Genomic DNA, 22,113 nt, shown 5'->3' on the forward strand with positions numbered 1-22,113 from the left:
TATAGTACAGGTTTGGCCAAGCCGCAACTCCCGAACCGCATGCGGCTCTTTTATGTTCATATCAACATTTGTGTGTGTGTGTGTGGGGGGGGGGGGGGGTTGTGCGTGTTGGCTTCACTTGAGTTCAATTTAGTATTTTCGTCAAAAGCGCATGTGGTGAAATTCCACAAAGTAGGATGGGCAAACACATTCCAGTAAACTATTAGTGTCAATTGGGCTCTCGAAATGGCAGGGAAAAGATGCACAGCAAAACGAAAATATGTAGATGAACACAGGACGTTTTTATCAGAGTGGGAAAGTTTCTATTTTTTGTTGAACGTGATGGCAAACCATTCTGCCTGATACGTCAGACCTCAGCGCATTTCAAAGATTCAAATCTTCAGCGCCATGCACTTCAGCTCACTCCATGCTAACATTGATCAGGCGTCGAACCCGCAACATCATGCTTAAGAGGTGGACATGCTAACCAGTGCGCCATTATGTCAACGCATAACAACTGTAAATCTACTAAACAAAACAGCGGTTGCTATATGACATCTGCCGCGTGTGGTCACGTGACAGACGTCACGTGATGGGCAGAACTTCCGCCGGAATTCAAATCCGCGGGAGAGTCAACTTGTTTAAAAGGGAGTGGGCAGAAGAATTATTTAATTTATTTAAATCTATTTGGAGTGTGCGCCATTATGTCAATGCATAACAACTGTAAGTCTACTAAACAAAACAGCGGTTGCTATATGACGTCTGCCACGTCGTGGTCACGTGACGCGGACGTGACGTCGACGCCTACTTTACATCCCACCGATCACAGGACCACTCGGCTGCATAACCGCGCCCCCTTTCCAACCAATCGGATTTGCTATACGCGAAAACTACGCCAATGGGCGGAACTTCCGCCAAAATTTAAATCCGTGGGCGTGGCTCGCAACAGGAAGTAGGAAAATGGCGATGTTGACAAAGACACAGCGGATGGTAACATACGACTAACAAGAGAAATATTTTTATTTTCTGCTTGCAACTGGACCGTCCAGAGCGTACACGGTAAGTACAACTAATCGTTTTTAAAAAGAAGTACTTTTGTTGCCCTGAAAAGCGAGTGAGTGTGGCGTTTGGGGGGGAACGTCGAATTTCGACGATTCTTTCTGGTCAACGGTTGTAAATGATTGCGTTGATTAAAAAAGAAAACTTGATGTAACTCTACTTTTAACTGCCGTTTCAGATAAGCGGGTATTACGTCGCAGTCATGTGCCGCGGATATGACGTAATTGGCTGAACTTCCACCAAAATTCAAATCTGTTGGCGCGATGGCCGTGAGCCACTGAGCAACGACGAATATCAACAGAAATATCTTTATTTTCTGCTTGCAACTGGACCGTCTACAGCGTACACGGTAAGTAACACTCATTGTGTTTAAAGAGATTTACGTTTGTAATAGCAACGTGTAGCTGAGGCGCTAGCAGAAGTGTAGCCGCGTTGCGTTGTACGTGTGAATATTGGTCCAGGCGAAATGTTAATGTTTAATTTCATTCCTTTAGGTTCCACGGTGTTTGTTGGCTGCAAGTTTTCCACTGCAAGAAGAGGCTCGTATCATTGACCAGGAGCGAGCTACAATGGTGAGTAGCCATAACATTTATGTTAAACACTTCCTATTTCATGTGTAACAGTACTTGATTTAACAAATAACCATAAATAAATACAGTGTGGGCACTGAAGTTAACATATGTGATTATACTGCCTAATCTGTCACCGAGTATATTGTTGCAAAGTAATATAAGATCCAAAGTTGTAATTCAGAATAGTTTTCAAAAGAAGGCCATTAGAATTATATACAAGTCTGATTACCCTGAACATAACAACAAGCTATTAATTAAATCACAAATTCTTCAATTCAAAGATTTGGTAGATTATCAGAATAATAATGTCTAACAGTAATTGATTTAACACATCACGATAAGTAGATTGAGTGTGGGCACTCTCAAGTTAACATATGTGATTATACTGCCTAATCTGTTACAGAGTATGTTGTTGCCAAGTAATGTAGAATAGATCCAAAGTAGTAATCCAGAATAGTTTTGAAAAGGCCATTAGAATAATAAACAAATCTGATTACCTTGAACATAATAGTTAAGTGTTGAATATGTCCTATGAAGTCAAAATTGGGCACCATCATGTGGTGAAATTTGGAATTGCATCACATCCAATTTTGCCTGGGAACAAACAGATTAAATAAATCTTAGTCTTAAATAAGCCACTCCTTCTCAAACAAGTAAACTCTGCCCATTTTGCGCAGTAGATGTTCTGTTGATATCTAGTATTTATACAAACTCATAATTTAAATTGCTTTTAACCTTCATTCATCGCTTCAACCAACATTACTCGCTCTTATTACCAACTTGTATCGATTTAACTGAGCGTTTAATACTTCCTATCAGGTCTCAAGTCAAGATTTGGCAAAATACAATTTCAGCAAATCCAATTTTGCCAGGCAACAAAAATAAATTAAATAAACTAAATAAGTCTTCTTCCCATTAAATAAATCAGAAAAGTCTGTCTTGTAACCAGTCCTCTTCAAACAAGTAAAGTCTGCCCGTTTTGTGCCGTAGATTTTGTGTCTATGCCTAGTATTTATACAAAATCATAATTTAAACGACTTCATTCCTTCATTCACTTTGGAAATTTGGAATTGCAGCAAATCGAATTTTGCCAGGGAACAAAAATAGATCAATTAAACTAAATAGTGTCTTCTTCCCATTAAATAAATTAAAAAAGTCTGTCTTGTAACCAGTCCTTTTCAAACAAGTAAAGTCTGCCCATTTTGTGCCGTAGATTTTGTGTTTATGCCTAGTATTTATACAAAATCATAATTTAAAAGATTTCATTCCTTCATTCACTTTGGAAATTTGGAATTGCAGCACATCAAATTTTGCCTGGGAAGAAAAGTAGATTAAATAAATTTAATAAGTCTTACTACTTCCCAATAAATAAATTAAATACGTCTTACTTGTTCCCACTCCTTTTCAAAAAAGTAGTTTAAAACGAGGGCCCTTCACTCAACCTTTAACCTCAACCCCGCACGTCACATTGTGTTGTATCTGTGAATGTTGGTTGTGGCCAAATGATAGTTTTCTTTCATTCGTTTAGGTTCCACGGTGTTTGTTGGCTATATGTTTTCCACTGTCAGAAGGATGAAAATACAAAGTACAACGCTTGGACGTGGGCGACGACGTCACCGGTGAGTCCTTCCTTCCTATTTATTTACCTTCTAGGTGCTAGAGGCTAAGTGTTAGAAGCTAAGTGTTAGAGGCAACACAATACGAACAACACAACACAATACGAACAACTCAACACAATATGAACAACTCAACACAATACGAACAACACAACAAAATACGAACAACACAACACAATACCAACAACACAATACGAACAACACAACACATTACGAACAACACAACACAATACGAACAACACAACGATACCGCACTGAACAACACGATACCGCACTGAACAACACGATACCGCACTGAACAACACGATACCGCACTGAACAACACGATACCGCACTGAACAACACGATACCGCACTGAACAACACGATACCGCACTGAACAACACCATGCCGCACCGAACAACACCATGCCGCACCGAACAACACCATGCCGCACTGAACAACACCATGCCGCACTGAACAACACCATGCCGCACCGAACAACACCATGCCGCACTGAACAACACCATGCCGCACTGAACAACACCATGCCGCACTGAACAACACCATGCCGCACTGAACAACACCATGCCGCACTGAACAACACCATCCCGCACCGAACAACACCATCCCGCACTGAACAACACCATGCCGCACTGAACAACACCATGCCGCACTGAACAACACCATGCCGCACTGAACAACACCATGCCGAACTGAACAACACCATGCCGCACTGAACAACACCATGCCGCACTGAACAACACCATCCCGCACTGAACAACACCATCCCGCACTGAACAACACCATGCCGCACTGAACTACACCATGCCGCACTGAACTACACCATGCCGCACTGAACAACACCATGCCGCACTGAACAACACCATGCCGCACTGAACAACACCATGCCGCACTGAACAACACCATGCCGCACTGAACAACACCATCCCGCACTGAACAACACCATGCAGCACTGAACAACATTATGCCGCACTGAACAACATTATACCGCACTGAACAACATTATGCCGCACTGAACAACACCATGCCGCACTGAACAACACCATGCCGCACTGAACAACATTATGCCGCACTGAACAACATTATGCCGCACTGAACACCATGCCGCACTGAACAACACCATCCCGCACTGAACAACACCATGCCGCACTGAACACCACCATGCCGCACTGAACAACACCATGCCGCAGTGAACAACACCATGCCGCACTGAACAACATCATGCCGCACTGAACAACACCATGCCGCACTGAACAACACCATGCCGCACTGAACAACACCATGCCGCACTGAACAACACCATCCCGCACTGAACAACATTATGCCGCACTGAACAACACCATGCCGCACTGAACAACACCATGCCGCACTGAACAACACCATGCCGCACTGAACAACACCATGCCGCACTGAACAACACCATGCCGCACTGAACAACACCATGCCGCACTGAACAACACCATGCCGCACTGAACAGCACCATGCCGCACTGAACAGCACCATGCCGCACTGAACAGCACCATGCCGCACTGAACAGCACCATGCCGCACTGAACAACACCATGCCGCACTGAACAACACCATTCCGCACTGAACAACACCATGCTGCACTGAACAACACGACGCCGCACTGAACAACACCATGCCGCACTGAACAACACCATGCCGCACTGAACAACACCACGCCGCACTGAACAACACCATGCCGCACTGAACAACACCATGCCGCACTGAACAACACCATCCCGCACTGAACAACACCATGCCGCACTGAACAACACCATGCCGCACTGAACAACACCATGCCGCACTGAACAACACCATGCCGCACTGAACAACACCATGCCGCACTGAACAACACCATGCCGCACTGAACAACACCATGCCGCACTGAACAACACCATGCCGCACTGAACAACACTATGCCGCACTGAACAACATTATGCCGCACTGAACAACACCATGCCGCACTGAACAACACCATGCCGCACTGAACAACACCATGCCGCACTGAACAACACCATCCCGCACTGAACAACACCATCCTGCACTGAACACCATCCCGCACTGAACAACACCATGCCGCACTGAACAACACCATGCCGAACAACACCATGCCGCACTGAACAACACCATGCCGCACTGAACAACACCATGCCCCACTGAACAACATTACGCCGCACTGAACAACACCATGCCGCACTGAACAACATTATGCCGCACTGAACAACACCATGCCGCACTGAACAACACCATCCCGCACTGAACAACACCATCCCGCACTGAACAACACCATCCCGCACTGAACAACACCATGCCGCACTGAACAACACCATGCCGCACTGAACAACATTATGCCGCACTGAACAACATTATGCCGCACTGAACAACATTATGCCGCACTGAACACCATGCCGCACTGAACAACACCATCCCGCACTGAACAACACCATGCCGCACTGAACAACACCATGCCGCACTGAACAACACCATGCCGCACTGAACAACACCATGCCGCACTGAACAACACCATGCCGCACTGAACAACACCATGCCGCACTGAACAACACCATCCCGCACTGAACAACACCATGCCGCACTGAACAACATTATGCCGCACTGAACAACATTATGCCGCACTGAACAACATTATGCCGCACTGAACAACATTATGCCGCACTGAACAACATTATGCCGCACTGAACAACATCATGTCGCACTGAACAACACCATGCCGCACTGAACAACACCATGCCGCACTGAACAACACCATGCCCCACTGAACAACATTACGCCGCACTGAACAACATTACGCCGCACTGAACAATATTACGCCGCACTGAACAACACCATGCCGCACTGAACAACACCATGCCGCACTGACCAACACCATGCCGCACTGACCAACACCATGCCGCACTGACCAACACCATGCCGCACTGAACAACACCATGCCGCACTGAACAACACCATGCCGCACTGAACAACACCATGCCGCACTGAACAACACCATGCCGCACTTAACAACACCATGCCGCACTGAACAACACCATGCCGCACTGAACAACAACATGCCGCACTGAACAACAACATGCCGCACTGAACAACACGACGCCGCACTGAACAACACTACGCCGCACAGAACAACACGACGCCGCACAGAATAACACAATACCGCACAGAACAACACCATGCCGCACAAACAGTTTTAGATAATATTACGTCGCAGTCATGCGACGCGGACATGACGTCAATAGACGGAACTCACGGCAAAATTATAATCCGTGGGCGTGGCTTGCAACAGGAAGTAGGAAAGCGGCAATGCTGGCAAACAAGACACAGCGGTTAGCAACACGACGACTAACAAGACAAATATTTTTGTTTTCAGCTTGCAACAAGGTAATTACAACTCATTGTTTTGAAAAATATGTTTTTTTGTAGCCCTGAAAAGCGAGGGAGTGTGGCATTTGGGAGGAACGTCGAACTCGGCGTCTGCTTCCAGCCACAGACGCCAAATTTCGACGATTATTTCGACTGGTCAACGTTTGTAAATTATTGCGTTGATTAAAAACTTTATTTAACTCTACTCTTAACTTTGCCGTTTCAGATATGCGGGTATTACACCGCGGAAATGACGTCAATAGGCTGAACTCTCGCCAAAATTCAAATCTGTGGGCGCAATGGCCTTGAGCGAGACAACGGATACAAACACGACGATTATCAACAGAAATATCTTTATTTTCTGCTTGCAAGTGGACCGTCTAGAGCGTACACGGTAAGTACAACTCATTGTGTTTAAAAAGATTTACGTTTGTGTAGTTTGCGTTGCGTTGTATCTGTGAATGTTGGTTGAGGCTAAATGTTAATGTTTAATTTCCTTCCTTTAGGTTCTACGGTGTTTGTTGGCTGTATGTTTTCCACTGCAAGAAGAGGCTCGTATCATTGACCAGCAGGAGCTACAATGGTGAGTACCCCTTTCGTCGTCCATTTATGTTAAACACTTCCTATTTCATGTCTAACAGTACCCGATTTAACAAATAACCATAAATAAATACAGTGTGGGCAGTCAAGTTAACATATGTGATTATCCTGCCTAATATGTTTATCACAAATATGTCACTAATCACTAATATGTTTATTTGTTTATCACAACACCTTTGGACCTTCAGCAATCGATTATTTCCCTTCATCTACATAGAGACAGAACGATGGTGTCTTAAACATCTCATTCATTTCACCAAATAACTTCACGCAGGTGGATAACGGCCGTCTCGGTCACGCTATGTTGCGTGATGCAGTTTTGATGAACCAAATGCATTTATTCAATGAATAAGTCAAGCTAGATCTATGTTTATGATGTTGTACGTTACGGTACCGATTGAAGTTGAGTCCGAAGCCAGTGGAAAACAGCGCTGCGCTTGTGCTCTCCAGGTACAAATGTTGTGATCTCTGACTGACGACCGGGCGAGACTCGAGTAAGAGATGTCCAAACGAGCTCCGGCAGGGCGGGTCAAGGCGGAGCGAACGGACGCCTTTCAGGCCGCCAATGACGAGCTGAGAGCCAAACTGATGGACGTCCAGTTAGAACTTCAGCAGGAGAAGAACAAGGTGAAAACCTCAACAGACAGACACTGCCTTCCTCCCTGCCTGCTTCCCTGCCTGCCTCCCTGCCTGCGTCCCTGCCTGCCTGCCTCCCTGCTTGCCTCCCTCCCTCCCTCCCTCCCTCCCTCCCTCCCTCCCTCCCTCCCTCCCTCCCTCCCTCCCTCCCAGTTTCCCCGATGTAGATTTGACATGCGTGTGCCATGACTGTGTCAGCCTACGTCAACAATGCACCGAGGACGTCAGCACCACTAAGAATATCATCACCCGGGGCAACCAACGACCCTGGATGACTGAGGAGGTACGTCAAACGCTACGAGCGCGGAACTCTGCCTTCAAGTCTGGCGACAAGGAGACACTGAGGACAGCGAGAGCCAACTTGAACCGTGCCATCAGGGTAGCGAAGCGAGACCACAGTCGAAAAATTCAGGATCGTTTCCACGACGCCAACAACACCAGGAGTATGTGGCAAGGCATACGGGCGATTACAGACTACAACTCACCCTCCCCCCCCGGTGGGTGAAGTTGATGCTGACTTTCTAAATGGTCTAAATAACTTCTTTGGGAGGTTCGAGGCACTAAACGGCACTCCAGCAGTTAAAACTGTCCCCCATCAGGAAGAGGAGGTACTCTGCCTTGACTCCGCCGATGTGTTGAAGACCCTGAGGAGAGTCAACCCCCGTAAGGCCCCTGGCCCCGACAACATTCCTGGGCGTGTGTTCAGGGAATGTGCAAGTCAGCTGGCTGGGGTCGTCACAGACATTTTTAACACCTCGCTGGGCCAAGCCACAGTGCCAGCGTGCTTTAAGACTGCCTCCATCATTCCGATGCCGAAGAAACCTCAAATCACCTCATTTAATGATTACCGGCCTGTTGCACTGACTCCGGTCATGATGAAGTGCTTCGAAAGGCTGCTTAAAGATCACATCGTTTCCAGACTCCCCCCATTATTTGACCCGTTCCAGTTTGCCGACCGGCAAAACCGCTCCACTCAGGACGCCATCTCCTCCGTTCTTCACCTGAGCCTGGCTCACCTGGAGGAGAAGAACACCCATGTTCGGATGCTGTTCCTGGACTTCAGCTCAGCGTTTAACACCATCATCCCACAGCATCTAGTAGGAAAATTGGAACACCTGGGCTTCAACACCCCCCTTCGCAACTGGCTGCTAGACTTCCTCACCAACAGACCTCAGTCAGTCCGGGTCGGACAGAACACCTCTGATGTCATCACCCTCAGCACAGGCTCCCCTCAGGGCTGCGTCCTGAGCCCCCTGCTGTTCACCCTGATGACACACGACTGCGTCCCCAGGTTCACCACCAATCACATCGTGAAGTTCGCAGACGACACAACGGTGGTGGGGCTCATCAGAGACAACAACGACCTGGACTACAGAGAGGAGGTGGAGCAGCTGGTGGGCTGGTGCAGAGACAACAGCCTGATCCTGAATGTGGAGAAGAAGAAGGAGATCATCGTCGACTTCAGAAAAAACCAGCCTCACCACGCTCCACTGATTATCAACAGCTCAGCTGTGGAGGTGGTCAGCAGCACCAAATTCCTGGGGGTCCACATCACAGAAGACCTCACCTGGACTATGAACACTACGGCACTGGTCAAGAGGGCACAGAAGCGCTTGTACTTCCTGCGGAGGATGAGGAGAGCCCACCTGCCCCCACCCATCATGAGGACGTTCTACAGGAGCACCATAGAGAGCATTCTGACAAGCTGACTCTCTGTGTGGTGTGGAGGCTGCACCGCCTCCGATTGGAAGAACGTGAGGCGAGTGGTGAGGACAGCAGAGAGGATCATAGGGGCTCCTCTTCCCTCCATTCAGGACATTTCATCTCAGCGCTGCATGTCCCGTGCCCGTAACATCATCAATGACCCATCACACCCCCACCATGGACTGTTCTCCCTGCTGCCCTCTGGGAAGAGGTTTCGCACAATCCGCTGCAGGTCCACCAGGTTCTGCAACAGCTTTTTCCCTGCTGTCATCAGACTGTTGAACACTAGAACTGTTGAGCTCTAAACTGAACTCTGCATCACACATTCACAGAACTGTACTTTATGACACTACGGACCTCTATCTTGCACTATCTCGCACTACCAACTTTACTGAACTTGTGTAAACCCTTTAAATAGAAGTTTAATACATGGTTTAGCATTCCTCTGCACACTCTTGAATACTGTTTTGCCTACTTGCACTATTGCATAATTAGCACTGCAAGTTTGTCTAAGTCATGTCAGGTCAGCTGTCTGGAGAGAGAGAGAAGTCAGGACCTGCGGGCGGAGCACCACCGTGCCACCGCCGCCATGACGGAACTCAAAAGCAAACTCCATGAGGAGAAGCAGAAAGAGTTAGCCGTTACCAGGGAGACATTACTGCGGCAGCATGAAATGGAGCTGATGAGAGTGATCAAAATCAAAGATGGAGAGATCCAGCGACTGAATGCCTTGGTCCTCAGCCTGAGGGACGGCTCCATGGACAAGGTGATCCGCTCAATCCGTGTCTGACTATCCGCACGCCACGTCGGGCTCCGATGCGGCCGCTACCGTATTGTGTAGCTTGTCCCCAGTAAGCGTCGCGGCGCTCCGTTGCGGTCTCAACGGCCCGATGTGGCGCAATGTCTGCTCAGGTGAGGAGCGGGGGCGCTTTGCTGGCGGAAGTGGAGGAGACGCGGCGGTGTCGGGAGACCGAGCGGTGTCGCCTCCACCAGGAGCGCGGAAGAAGCCCTGGCAGCGGCCCAGCAGGCCTGGCAGTCCCGAGCGGCCGAGCTCCGATCGGCTCATCACCAGCATCGGGAGGAGCTGAGCCGAACCAAGAGAGACTGCGAGAGGGAGATCCGCCGACTGGTAGGACTGATCAGATGCGCGGTGCGTGGCTATGTTCCCAATTTCGTTGTATACCTGCAGTGCAATGACACCTAAGGCATTCTATTCTATTCTATTTCACAAGAAGAAAACGTCCGGTTGCTCGCTTCGCTTTTGTCACAGCAATGGTGTTCTAGTCGATTCAAGATAAAAATTGGCCGGTTGCTCTCTTTGTTTTTGTCACAATTCTGGCAAATGAGTTTGCCCGCCTGCCTGAGCGCTCCCCGTTTGTACATCCAGATGGATGAGATCAAGCTGAAAGACAGAGCGGTTAGTGTTTTGGATAAATCCCTGGGGCCGGCCACGTCCACCGCCTTCAGCTGCAGACTCAGGCTGCCGAGCAGCAGATCGCTGCCCTGAGGGATTCCCAAAGGGCGGGCCTAAACTACCCTGGAAGTGGGGTCAACGGCGCTACTAGCAATCCTCTTCATAGCGTAAGCCACCTCATCACACACTTGCAGTACGCATGACTTAGTTCGTTGCTGGAGGAAGGTAGCACAAAAACAGTTTTGAACTTTGAACGAGTGGTTGTGTGTGTGTGTTGCGGGGCGTTTTCAGTCTCAGGAGGATCGGGACACGCGAAGGTTTCATCTGAAAATCGCTGAGCTCAGCGCAGTCATCAGGAAACTGGAGGATCGAAACGCCCTGCTTTCTGAAGAGCGCAATGAACTGGTAATTTATTGACGGCACGCTTGAAGGTTTGCGCTACGTTTGATGCGCGCCATCCAGCGAGGCACCCATTGCGCTTGCTTATTAGTTGAGCGGCGCGGCGAGTCGGTTGCCTGGTAGATGTCTTTTATTGGGAGCCAAAGCCACGATTCCGTTCAAACCGATGCAAAAGGAATGGATACGTTCTGGCCCGCGTGTTGTGCGTCTTTCGCATCCCGCACTTCATGCTTGCAGCTTAAGCGACTGAGAGAAACAGAAAGCCAGTTTCTGCCACTCCTGTACAAAAACAAACGCCTGAGCAGGAAGAATGAAGAACTCTCGCTGGTGCTGTGTCGCCTTGAAAACAAAGTGCGCTTTGTCACCCAGGAGAACGAGGAGATGGCAAGCTTGGTAAGTCGACGCGGACAACGGCGGCGTGCCAACAGAGTCCACTGCATTTGTGTTCCACAGAGAAGGCCTAGTTCGCTCAATGACCTGGAGCGCGGTTGCGGCCAGCAGGACGGTGAAATGGAGTTCCTTCAAGTTGTGGAGCAGCGGCACATCATCGACGACTTGTCCAAGGTCTTCAGGCAGGCAACTCGGTGCACGTACGGCAGCGCCCCGCGCTCGCTCGCTGTCGCCAGGAAACCTTTTCCGTCCAAAGCTTGGCCGGCGGCCGCCATCCAAAAAGTTGGCCCCTTAAATTCCGACCTTTCAAGCAGGAGCATTGTGCGCACGCGTTTGAACACGCCTTAGACTTGTTTTGCCATTTTCAGCAGCTCAAAGCTCCCGTTTTGTCAGCGCCTTTGCCACTCGCTGTGCGCTGAAAACGACGGACTCGCCCGGCTGCTCAGCCCGTCAACCATGAGCCGCGAGCGCGACGTCATTGTCCGTAGGCAGCTAGTGGCAAAATGCACCCTGTTAGAGTTGCGCTCGCTCCAACTTATTTTGCAAGAACCACACGGGAGACAAGTAAGTTCTTTTGGACACCTGCAGGTGGAGAGTCCATCCGTTGTACGAATGAAGTCTGACTCTCGGCTCCTGCACGAGCATTTTTATTAAGAGAAACAGGGTGGGTGTAAGAGTGGATTGAATAGAGAAAGCCCTTGACCTCTAGTCAAAACATAACAAGGGATGTTTTACGACTTTGTGTAGGAAGGGATAAGCGATAGGGATAAATAAGGGATAAATAATATTATTTATTACAGGTTGCAGTCAAAGTCAAAGCAACATAATCATACGATAAAGATAATCTGGAAAACCCTGACACACCCTGTAGTTGTCACTTTTGGAAAAGACGAGCGTCCCTCCAATCATCGCCGGTGACGGGTTTTTCAGGCTCTGGAGACAGGAGCTCATGTCAGAAATGTCATCGTGAGTCGCGTTTGTTTCTGCGCCGGAGCCGTTCGTTCCCTTTGCATCCAAAGAATCTCAAAGGCGGATTATTTGTGTCGACAGGAGAGAGATTTGCTGCTACGATACCGACGTCGAGAATCTCTGAGGAGGAACAAAGCGTGAGGTCCTGCAAGGTGAGTCTGTTTGTTTGCGGCTGCTTGGTGTTGCGCAAGATGAAATGGCCTTTTTCTCGCTATCGTTCCTCTCGTCGATTCATCGTGAGGTGTCGCGTCAGTTTGTTCAGAGAGATGTTTGCTTCCGCGCCCGCAGGTCATCGAAACATTTTACGGCTACGACGAAGACGTGTTGGTGGACTCGGACGGATCGTCCTTGTCTTTTCACACCGACAGAACCCCCGACACGGAACCCGAAAAGGTAGCCCGCCATTTCTGCCAGCGTATTGGCGCCAAACATTCCTCTTCAGCCTGGAATCGGACTCGTCTTTGCGTCGCGGGTGCTTTGTCGCCGGTCTGACTGATTCTGGTACTAGTGCTGTGTTGCATTGGTGTGTGCATGAGGAGGCGGAGCTTCGCTACCGCCAGCTGACGCAAGAATATCAAGCGCTGCAACGAGCCTACGCTCTGCTAGCCCAGACCAGCGGAGGGGACTACGACGCCGAGAAGGAGATCAAGGTGGCGCCCCTTCCCGCAACCCCCGGCCGGGTCGCAGCCTCCCCGTTCTCACCCAGCCTCGGGTGTTCTCTGGTCTGAAAGGAGGAGGAGGAGCCTCCCTCCTCCTCCTTTCAGACCAGAGAAAAGCTGATGGTAGTGTCAAACGCACCTCTTTCAATAAGGTGCCCCCGGCTTCCCGGTAACGGGTTTGTCTTAGCCGGGTTCGGAGATTCGTCCGTAATCTAACCACCCGAGTTAAATTAACTCCACCGGAATCAATCTAATTTCTGTACGACGCCAATCCCTCTCAAGTCACCCTAAGCTCGAGCCGAGTAACTCAATTCGAGGCAAGACTTCGAAGTGACCGCATCGTATTGATGGCTCCCCGCTAATTTTTGAAGTTCTTATTATGTTACGGATATTTTTAGATGTCTTTGTTAAGACCTCAGGGATTCGTTTGTATAGCGCACCCTAGCACTAGTTTTGCCGAAGTAAATGTTGATATGGGTCCGTTCTACTTGGTCGCTCAAGCAGCGAGCCGACCAACTTGTTTATTCGAAAGAGAATCGAATTAATAAAAGTGTGACAATAATAGCATTTAAGGAGAAAATTAATGCACTTTACGTTATTAATTCTAACTTCTTATATGTAGATCTAGCACTTAACTGTCGGAGTGCTTCACCCCACTTGATTGCTTAAAAAGAATAACAACTTTCTTAAAACGAATAAAAATGTCTTACTCTATTTAGATTTGCCCAGTAATTAATTTGGAAGGCAAGTCTATTTTTCGATCGTGTCCTGTTTAACTTTTGACGCGGCCCGACAAAATTAAGAACTGGGCCGCGCCCGACGGACAATCGAAATACTTTTATCCTTCACCAACTCAAATAATCTATTTTAACCATCGTGGTTATTTTATTTAGAGGAAGTAAATTTTCAAACGAATTCACTTTTGACGAAATTCACTCTTCGCTTAAATATCTACGAAAGTTATTTAATTCTCTAACATGTTCGGAGTTACTTTTTACGCGGCCCGTCAAAAGGGGAAACGGGCCTGCGCCCTTCAAATAATGAAATTACTTTCAGTTCTACACCAAACCAATAATCCGATTCAAACACTTCCGTTAATTTATTCAGACGAAGCAAACTTTCAAACGGATTAAAATTCACTCGTGTCTCAAATAACTACGAAAGTTATTCAATTCTCTAAAATTGTCTGATGTTACTTTTATTTATTACGGTCCTATGTTATACCATAATAACCCCCCGCACATTAATCAAATTGTCAAATCAACCCCGAACCATCGATTGTACATTCAGTACAAATCAGCGCACAACAAAGTAGATGAATATACACAACACATTTATTGAAGAAACATGAAATAGAATTACAAATCTTAATCACTCCAGAAACCGAACAATTTCACCCACTAATACCCGTGTTAATAAAATCATTCAATCCCAGAACAATTCGATTGCAAAACACAGTTCATGAAAGAGGGAATCAATTTTTAGCCAAGCAAAGAAATCAAGAAGTAAAAATCACATTTGTGCTTCTCCAAACAATTTATGTCACGCCACTATTCTCATAGTGACGGGTCCCTTGATCGAATTGACTAACAATATTGCTTTGAGCTGTTACAGAATACATTTTTAGCCAAGCAAAGAAATCAAAAAGTAAAAATCACATTTGTGCGTCCATGCGTGACTCACAATCCGACACCGTGTTCCTGTTTTATTTCTATTTTAACTTGCTTAGCTTATTTTGGCCCCTTTTTTGGTCTCATGTTTTGGTCTGGCGCCATCTTTTGGACAAATTTGGAATTTCAGCTCTGCCAATTTATTCCTGTGAACAATCCATATTTTACCATTTGCACCATCTCTTCCCCCCATGTTACATGACAGTAGAAATGGGTCACTATCAAAGCAGAGTAGCAGATCTGGAGTCAGCGCTGAAGCAACAAGGACAGGTAAGCTTATCAATGAGCACACCTTTTTCTCAGACAAAATAGCTACATTCTTCAGTCACTCATTCGTCTGGCATTACTGGTCCAACCCCCCCCCCCGAACGTGGCTGGGAAAATGCGGAGAAAAGCTAATGTCATTTTCCAGTCAACCAAAGAATTTGTGGATGAAAATGACACAACATTCCAAAGCTGTCCACGCGTTTGTCTCTTCTAGAATGTCAAGTGGGTGGAGGAGAAGCAGCTGCTGCGTCAGAGCAATCAGCAGTTGGCCGAAAAGGTGACGGAAAGAAAGGCGCTGGGCGGAGTCGCTTGGCGTCACACCCGTCCGGAAGCCCCGCAGATGAGGTCTGACTGTCTTTTCAGGTCAGGCGGATGGAGGCGGAAGAAGCGCGTCTGAAAGAGCACATCCAGGATATCCGAGACCAAAACGAACTGCTTGAGTTCCGCATCCTGGAGCTGGAGGTGGGAAGACTCGCACAAGCGTGTTGAGGCCAGAGATGTGACGGACGGACGGACGGATGCATGCCTCTGCCTTTCAGGAGAGGGAGTGGCGCTCCCCCGTCTTGAAGTTTCTGCAAGTCCGTTTCCCAGACGGCCTCAGCCCTTTGCAGATCTACTGCGAGGCCGACGGCGTGAGCGTACGTAAGGCGTCCCTCGCAACCCTAACCTTAACCTGAGGTCCCAGAACACCTTACATTGCTCCTTGCGCCTTTCCCCAGGACATCGTCATCAGTGATCTGATGAAGAAGCTGGACATCCTGGGCGATAACGCCGTAAGTGTATGTCGAACTCCTTATGTTCGCACTCCACGAGACTCGGCGGCTCAAATGTGACTTTTGGAAGGCTTTGCGCTGAAAGAAGCTTGTTGACGCTGTGCCTTTGGGCTCTTGCAGAATCTCACCAACGAGGAGCAGGTGGTCGTGATTCACGCCAGGACCCTTCCCACCCTAGCCGAGAAGGTAACGCGCACGTCCACGCACGCTCTCGCATTCTGCTTATGTGACAGCAGCCTTTCCTCAGTGGTTAGAATACATCAAAGTGACCAAGTCAGCACTTCAACAGAAGATGTTGGACATTGAAAGTGAGAAGGTAGACAGACACGCGACATCAGCCAAGGGGAACTCGGGGCAATGTGCCCCAACAATTCTGACCTTGAGCTGTGCTAGGATATGTTCTGCAACCATTAGGGCTACCTGGATGAAGAGTTGGACTTCAGGAAGCGTTCCATGGACCAGGCTCATAAGGTAAGCCGCCCTCAAATCTCCCGCCGGACCACTGATGGACGAGGATTGCGGCCCAGAGGATCATGGAGCTGGAGGCCATGTTGTACGAGGCGCTACCGCAGCGGGACTGCCCCGCCACGGACGGCGAAAAAGCCAGCCACGCTGGCGTGAATGACGTGCTGACGGCGGATCAGAGACAAGAGCTTAGGAGCGCCGTGGACCAATGGAAGCGAGCCCTGATGTGGGAGTTGAGGGAGCGCGACGCTTGCATCCTCCAAGAGAGAATGGATCTGCTGCACAGCGCGCAACAGGTAAGGGCCCAAAGCCAGCCCGGCACTTACTTGCACGCTTACTGGCTTTTGAAGGCTACTTTCCATTTGTCCGTCCTAGAGGAACAAAGAGCTGAAAGAATTCATCGAAGCTCAGAAGAGACAAATCAAACAATTGGAGGAGAAGTTTCTGTTTCTCTTTCTAGTCTTCTCCTTGGCCTTCATTCTGTGGCCCTAACACCAGCTGGTGAGTGAGCTCCAGCGGCACCGCACTCGACACCTCCGATACACTGCCAGCCGGTCTCAGACGTTGGCAGACGCTCCGATGCCGACGTATACCCCCCGCCACGGTGACAGAGGCACCGCGTCACACCGGCGCTCATCCAATCAGAAGGCAGGAAAGGCAAATTCACATGCAGGGCACTCTTGAACCAGAAGAGAGCGCCACAAAAAAACGGTTGTTGCCCCAAACGCGCACTAAAAAGGGTCAGAATAACAAGAGTCCCACCGGCCAGCCGGGGCCACCCGTCCATCCATTTCTTCAGGGGGGGAAAAAATTGGAGTCACCGGTGAGTACATTTTGCATTTAGCTCTGCTTTTCTGCTTCTGTCTTCAAGTGTGTGGCATCCTGCGACCAAAGATTCAGCCAACCCCAAAGCGGTTGACCTCAACGTCCCACCACCATTCCTACCAGAGCAGGTGACGTGATGCTTTGGACATCCTTCCGTCTCAGATGCCCAAAAGTACTCTTTGCCACATCTGCGGCAATACGGTGTCTTTTCAAAGGTGCAAATAAATCCAGCGTGGGCGGAACACGCACGTCTTCGGTTTTTCCCGCTTTGTTTGTGTGACAGCTGTTGTGAAAATTTTATACAAATAAAGTTGTATAGTACAGGTTTGGCCAAGCCGCAACTCCCGAACCGCATGCGGCTCTTTTATGTTCATATCAACATTTGTGTGTGTGTGTGTGTGGGGGGGGGGGGTTGTGCGTGTTGGCTTCACTTGAGTTCAATTTAGTATTTTCGTCAAAAGCGCATGTGGTGAAATTCCACAAAGTAGGATGGGCAAACACATTCCAGTAAACTATTAGTGTCAATTGGGCTCTCGAAATGGCAGGGAAAAGATGCACAGCAAAACGAAAATATGTAGATGAACACAGGACGTTTTTATCAGAGTGGGAAAGTTTCTATTTTTTGTTGAACGTGATGGCAAACCATTCTGCCTGATACGTCAGACCTCAGCGCATTTCAAAGATTCAAATCTTCAGCGCCATGCACTTCAGCTCACTCCATGCTAACATTGATCAGGCGTCGAACCCGCAACATCATGCTTAAGAGGTGGACATGCTAACCAGTGCGCCATTATGTCAACGCATAACAACTGTAAATCTACTAAACAAAACAGCGGTTGCTATATGACATCTGCCGCGTGTGGTCACGTGACAGACGTCACGTGATGGGCAGAACTTCCGCCGGAATTCAAATCCGCGGGAGAGTCAACTTGTTTAAAAGGGAGTGGGCAGAAGAATTATTTAATTTATTTAAATCTATTTGGAGTGTGCGCCATTATGTCAATGCATAACAACTGTAAGTCTACTAAACAAAACAGCGGTTGCTATATGACGTCTGCCACGTCGTGGTCACGTGACGCGGACGTGACGTCGACGCCTACTTTACATCCCACCGATCACAGGACCACTCGGCTGCATAACCGCGCCCCCTTTCCAACCAATCGGATTTGCTATACGCGAAAACTACGCCAATGGGCGGAACTTCCGCCAAAATTTAAATCCGTGGGCGTGGCTCGCAACAGGAAGTAGGAAAATGGCGATGTTGACAAAGACACAGCGGATGGTAACATACGACTAACAAGAGAAATATTTTTATTTTCTGCTTGCAACTGGACCGTCCAGAGCGTACACGGTAAGTACAACTAATCGTTTTTAAAAAGAAGTACTTTTGTTGCCCTGAAAAGCGAGTGAGTGTGGCGTTTGGGGGGGAACGTCGAATTTCGACGATTCTTTCTGGTCAACGGTTGTAAATGATTGCGTTGATTAAAAAAGAAAACTTGATGTAACTCTACTTTTAACTGCCGTTTCAGATAAGCGGGTATTACGTCGCAGTCATGTGCCGCGGATATGACGTAATTGGCTGAACTTCCACCAAAATTCAAATCTGTTGGCGCGATGGCCGTGAGCCACTGAGCAACGACGAATATCAACAGAAATATCTTTATTTTCTGCTTGCAACTGGACCGTCTACAGCGTACACGGTAAGTAACACTCATTGTGTTTAAAGAGATTTACGTTTGTAATAGCAACGTGTAGCTGAGGCGCTAGCAGAAGTGTAGCCGCGTTGCGTTGTACGTGTGAATATTGGTCCAGGCGAAATGTTAATGTTTAATTTCATTCCTTTAGGTTCCACGGTGTTTGTTGGCTGCAAGTTTTCCACTGCAAGAAGAGGCTCGTATCATTGACCAGGAGCGAGCTACAATGGTGAGTAGCCATAACATTTATGTTAAACACTTCCTATTTCATGTGTAACAGTACTTGATTTAACAAATAACCATAAATAAATACAGTGTGGGCACTGAAGTTAACATATGTGATTATACTGCCTAATCTGTCACCGAGTATATTGTTGCAAAGTAATATAAGATCCAAAGTTGTAATTCAGAATAGTTTTCAAAAGAAGGCCATTAGAATTATATACAAGTCTGATTACCCTGAACATAACAACAAGCTATTAATTAAATCACAAATTCTTCAATTCAAAGATTTGGTAGATTATCAGAATAATAATGTCTAACAGTAATTGATTTAACACATCACGATAAGTAGATTGAGTGTGGGCACTCTCAAGTTAACATATGTGATTATACTGCCTAATCTGTTACAGAGTATGTTGTTGCCAAGTAATGTAGAATAGATCCAAAGTAGTAATCCAGAATAGTTTTGAAAAGGCCATTAGAATAATAAACAAATCTGATTACCTTGAACATAATAGTTAAGTGTTGAATATGTCCTATGAAGTCAAAATTGGGCACCATCATGTGGTGAAATTTGGAATTGCATCACATCCAATTTTGCCTGGGAACAAACAGATTAAATAAATCTTAGTCTTAAATAAGCCACTCCTTCTCAAACAAGTAAACTCTGCCCATTTTGCGCAGTAGATGTTCTGTTGATATCTAGTATTTATACAAACTCATAATTTAAATTGCTTTTAACCTTCATTCATCGCTTCAACCAACATTACTCGCTCTTATTACCAACTTGTATCGATTTAACTGAGCGTTTAATACTTCCTATCAGGTCTCAAGTCAAGATTTGGCAAAATACAATTTCAGCAAATCCAATTTTGCCAGGCAACAAAAATAAATTAAATAAACTAAATAAGTCTTCTTCCCATTAAATAAATCAGAAAAGTCTGTCTTGTAACCAGTCCTCTTCAAACAAGTAAAGTCTGCCCGTTTTGTGCCGTAGATTTTGTGTCTATGCCTAGTATTTATACAAAATCATAATTTAAACGACTTCATTCCTTCATTCACTTTGGAAATTTGGAATTGCAGCAAATCGAATTTTGCCAGGGAACAAAAATAGATCAATTAAACTAAATAGTGTCTTCTTCCCATTAAATAAATTAAAAAAGTCTGTCTTGTAACCAGTCCTTTTCAAACAAGTAAAGTCTGCCCATTTTGTGCCGTAGATTTTGTGTTTATGCCTAGTATTTATACAAAATCATAATTTAAAAGATTTCATTCCTTCATTCACTTTGGAAATTTGGAATTGCAGCACATCAAATTTTGCCTGGGAAGAAAAGTAGATTAAATAAATTTAATAAGTCTTACTACTTCCCAATAAATAAATTAAATACGTCTTACTTGTTCCCACTCCTTTTCAAAAAAGTAGTTTAAAACGAGGGCCCTTCACTCAACCTTTAACCTCAACCCCGCACGTCACATTGTGTTGTATCTGTGAATGTTGGTTGTGGCCAAATGATAGTTTTCTTTCATTCGTTTAGGTTCCACGGTGTTTGTTGGCTATATGTTTTCCACTGTCAGAAGGATGAAAATACAAAGTACAACGCTTGGACGTGGGCGACGACGTCACCGGTGAGTCCTTCCTTCCTATTTATTTACCTTCTAGGTGCTAGAGGCTAAGTGTTAGAAGCTAAGTGTTAGAGGCAACACAATACGAACAACACAACACAATACGAACAACTCAACACAATATGAACAACTCAACACAATATGAACAACACAACAAAATACGAACAACACAACACAATACCAACAACATAATAGGAACAACACAACACATTACGAACAACACAACACAATACCAACAACACAACGATACCGCACTGAACAACACGATACCGCACTGAACAACACGATACCGCACTGAACAACACGATACCGCACTGAACAACACGATACCGCACTGAACAACACGATACGGCACTGAACAACACGATACCGCACTGAACAACACCATCCCGCACTGAACAACACCATGCAGCACTGAACAACATTATGCCGCACGGAACAACATTATACCGCACTGAACAACATTATGCCGCACTGAACAACATTATGCCGCACTGAACAACACCATGCCGCACTGAACAACATTATGCCGCACTGAACAACATTATGCCGCACTGAACAACATTATGCCGCACTGAACACCATGCCGCACTGAACAACATTATGCCGCACTGAACACCATGGCGCACTGAACAACACCATCCCGCACTGAACAACACCATGCCGCACTGAACAACACCATGCCGCACTGAACAACACCATGCCGCACTGAACAACACCATGCCGCACTGAACAACACCATGCCGCACTGAACAACACCATGCCGCACTGAACACCATCCCGCCGCACTGAACAACATTATGCCGCACTGAACAACATTATGCCGCACTGAACAACATTATGCCGCACTGAACAACAGTATGCCGCACTGGAAAAACACCATGCCGCACTGAACAACACCATGCCGCACTGAACAACACCATGCCGCACTGAACAACACCATGCCGCACTGAACAACACCATGCCGCACTGAACAGCACCATGCCGCACTGAACAGCACCATGCCGCACTGAACAGCACCATGCCGCACTGAACAGCACCATGCCGCACTGAACAACACCATGCCGCACTGAACAACACCATGCCGCACTGAACAACACCATGCCGCACTGAACAACACCATGCCCCACTGAACAACATTACGCCGCACTGAACAACACCATGCCGCACTTAACAACACCATGCCGCACTGAAC

At 47.2% G+C, this 22,113-nt stretch overlaps 1 protein-coding gene across 11 annotated transcripts; it reads left to right on the forward strand.

Annotated features, from left to right (window-relative positions):
* The first annotated feature begins 11,253 nt into the window (after positions 1-11,253).
* On the forward strand, positions 11,254-17,694 carry LOC137840333 (janus kinase and microtubule-interacting protein 3-like). Of its 11 annotated transcripts, none has more exons than XM_068650856.1 (15): positions 11,254-11,367; positions 11,599-12,717; positions 12,802-12,872; positions 13,009-13,113; positions 13,257-13,370; positions 15,255-15,319; positions 15,531-15,593; positions 15,680-15,778; positions 15,856-15,954; positions 16,036-16,089; positions 16,210-16,275; positions 16,337-16,405; positions 16,483-16,560; positions 16,617-16,850; positions 16,930-17,694. In XM_068650856.1, exons 6-13 carry the CDS (start codon positions 15,260-15,262, stop codon positions 16,501-16,503), a joined length of 531 nt encoding a protein of 176 aa, XP_068506957.1. In that variant the 5' UTR covers positions 11,254-11,367; positions 11,599-12,717; positions 12,802-12,872; positions 13,009-13,113; positions 13,257-13,370; positions 15,255-15,259; the 3' UTR covers positions 16,504-16,560; positions 16,617-16,850; positions 16,930-17,694. The 11 variants fall into 11 exon arrangements, with proteins under 11 accessions (XP_068506957.1, XP_068506950.1, XP_068506956.1 ...); XM_068650849.1 differs by having other exon boundaries at positions 16,337-16,560; positions 16,930-17,055; positions 17,426-17,689; XM_068650855.1 differs by having other exon boundaries at positions 16,483-16,850; positions 16,930-17,692.
* Positions 17,695-22,113: the final 4,419 nt, after the last annotated feature.

The sequence above is a fragment of the Syngnathus scovelli genome, chromosome 5 (assembly GCF_024217435.2).
Source record: "Syngnathus scovelli strain Florida chromosome 5, RoL_Ssco_1.2, whole genome shotgun sequence".
NCBI classification, from domain to species: Eukaryota; Metazoa; Chordata; class Actinopteri; order Syngnathiformes; family Syngnathidae; genus Syngnathus; species Syngnathus scovelli.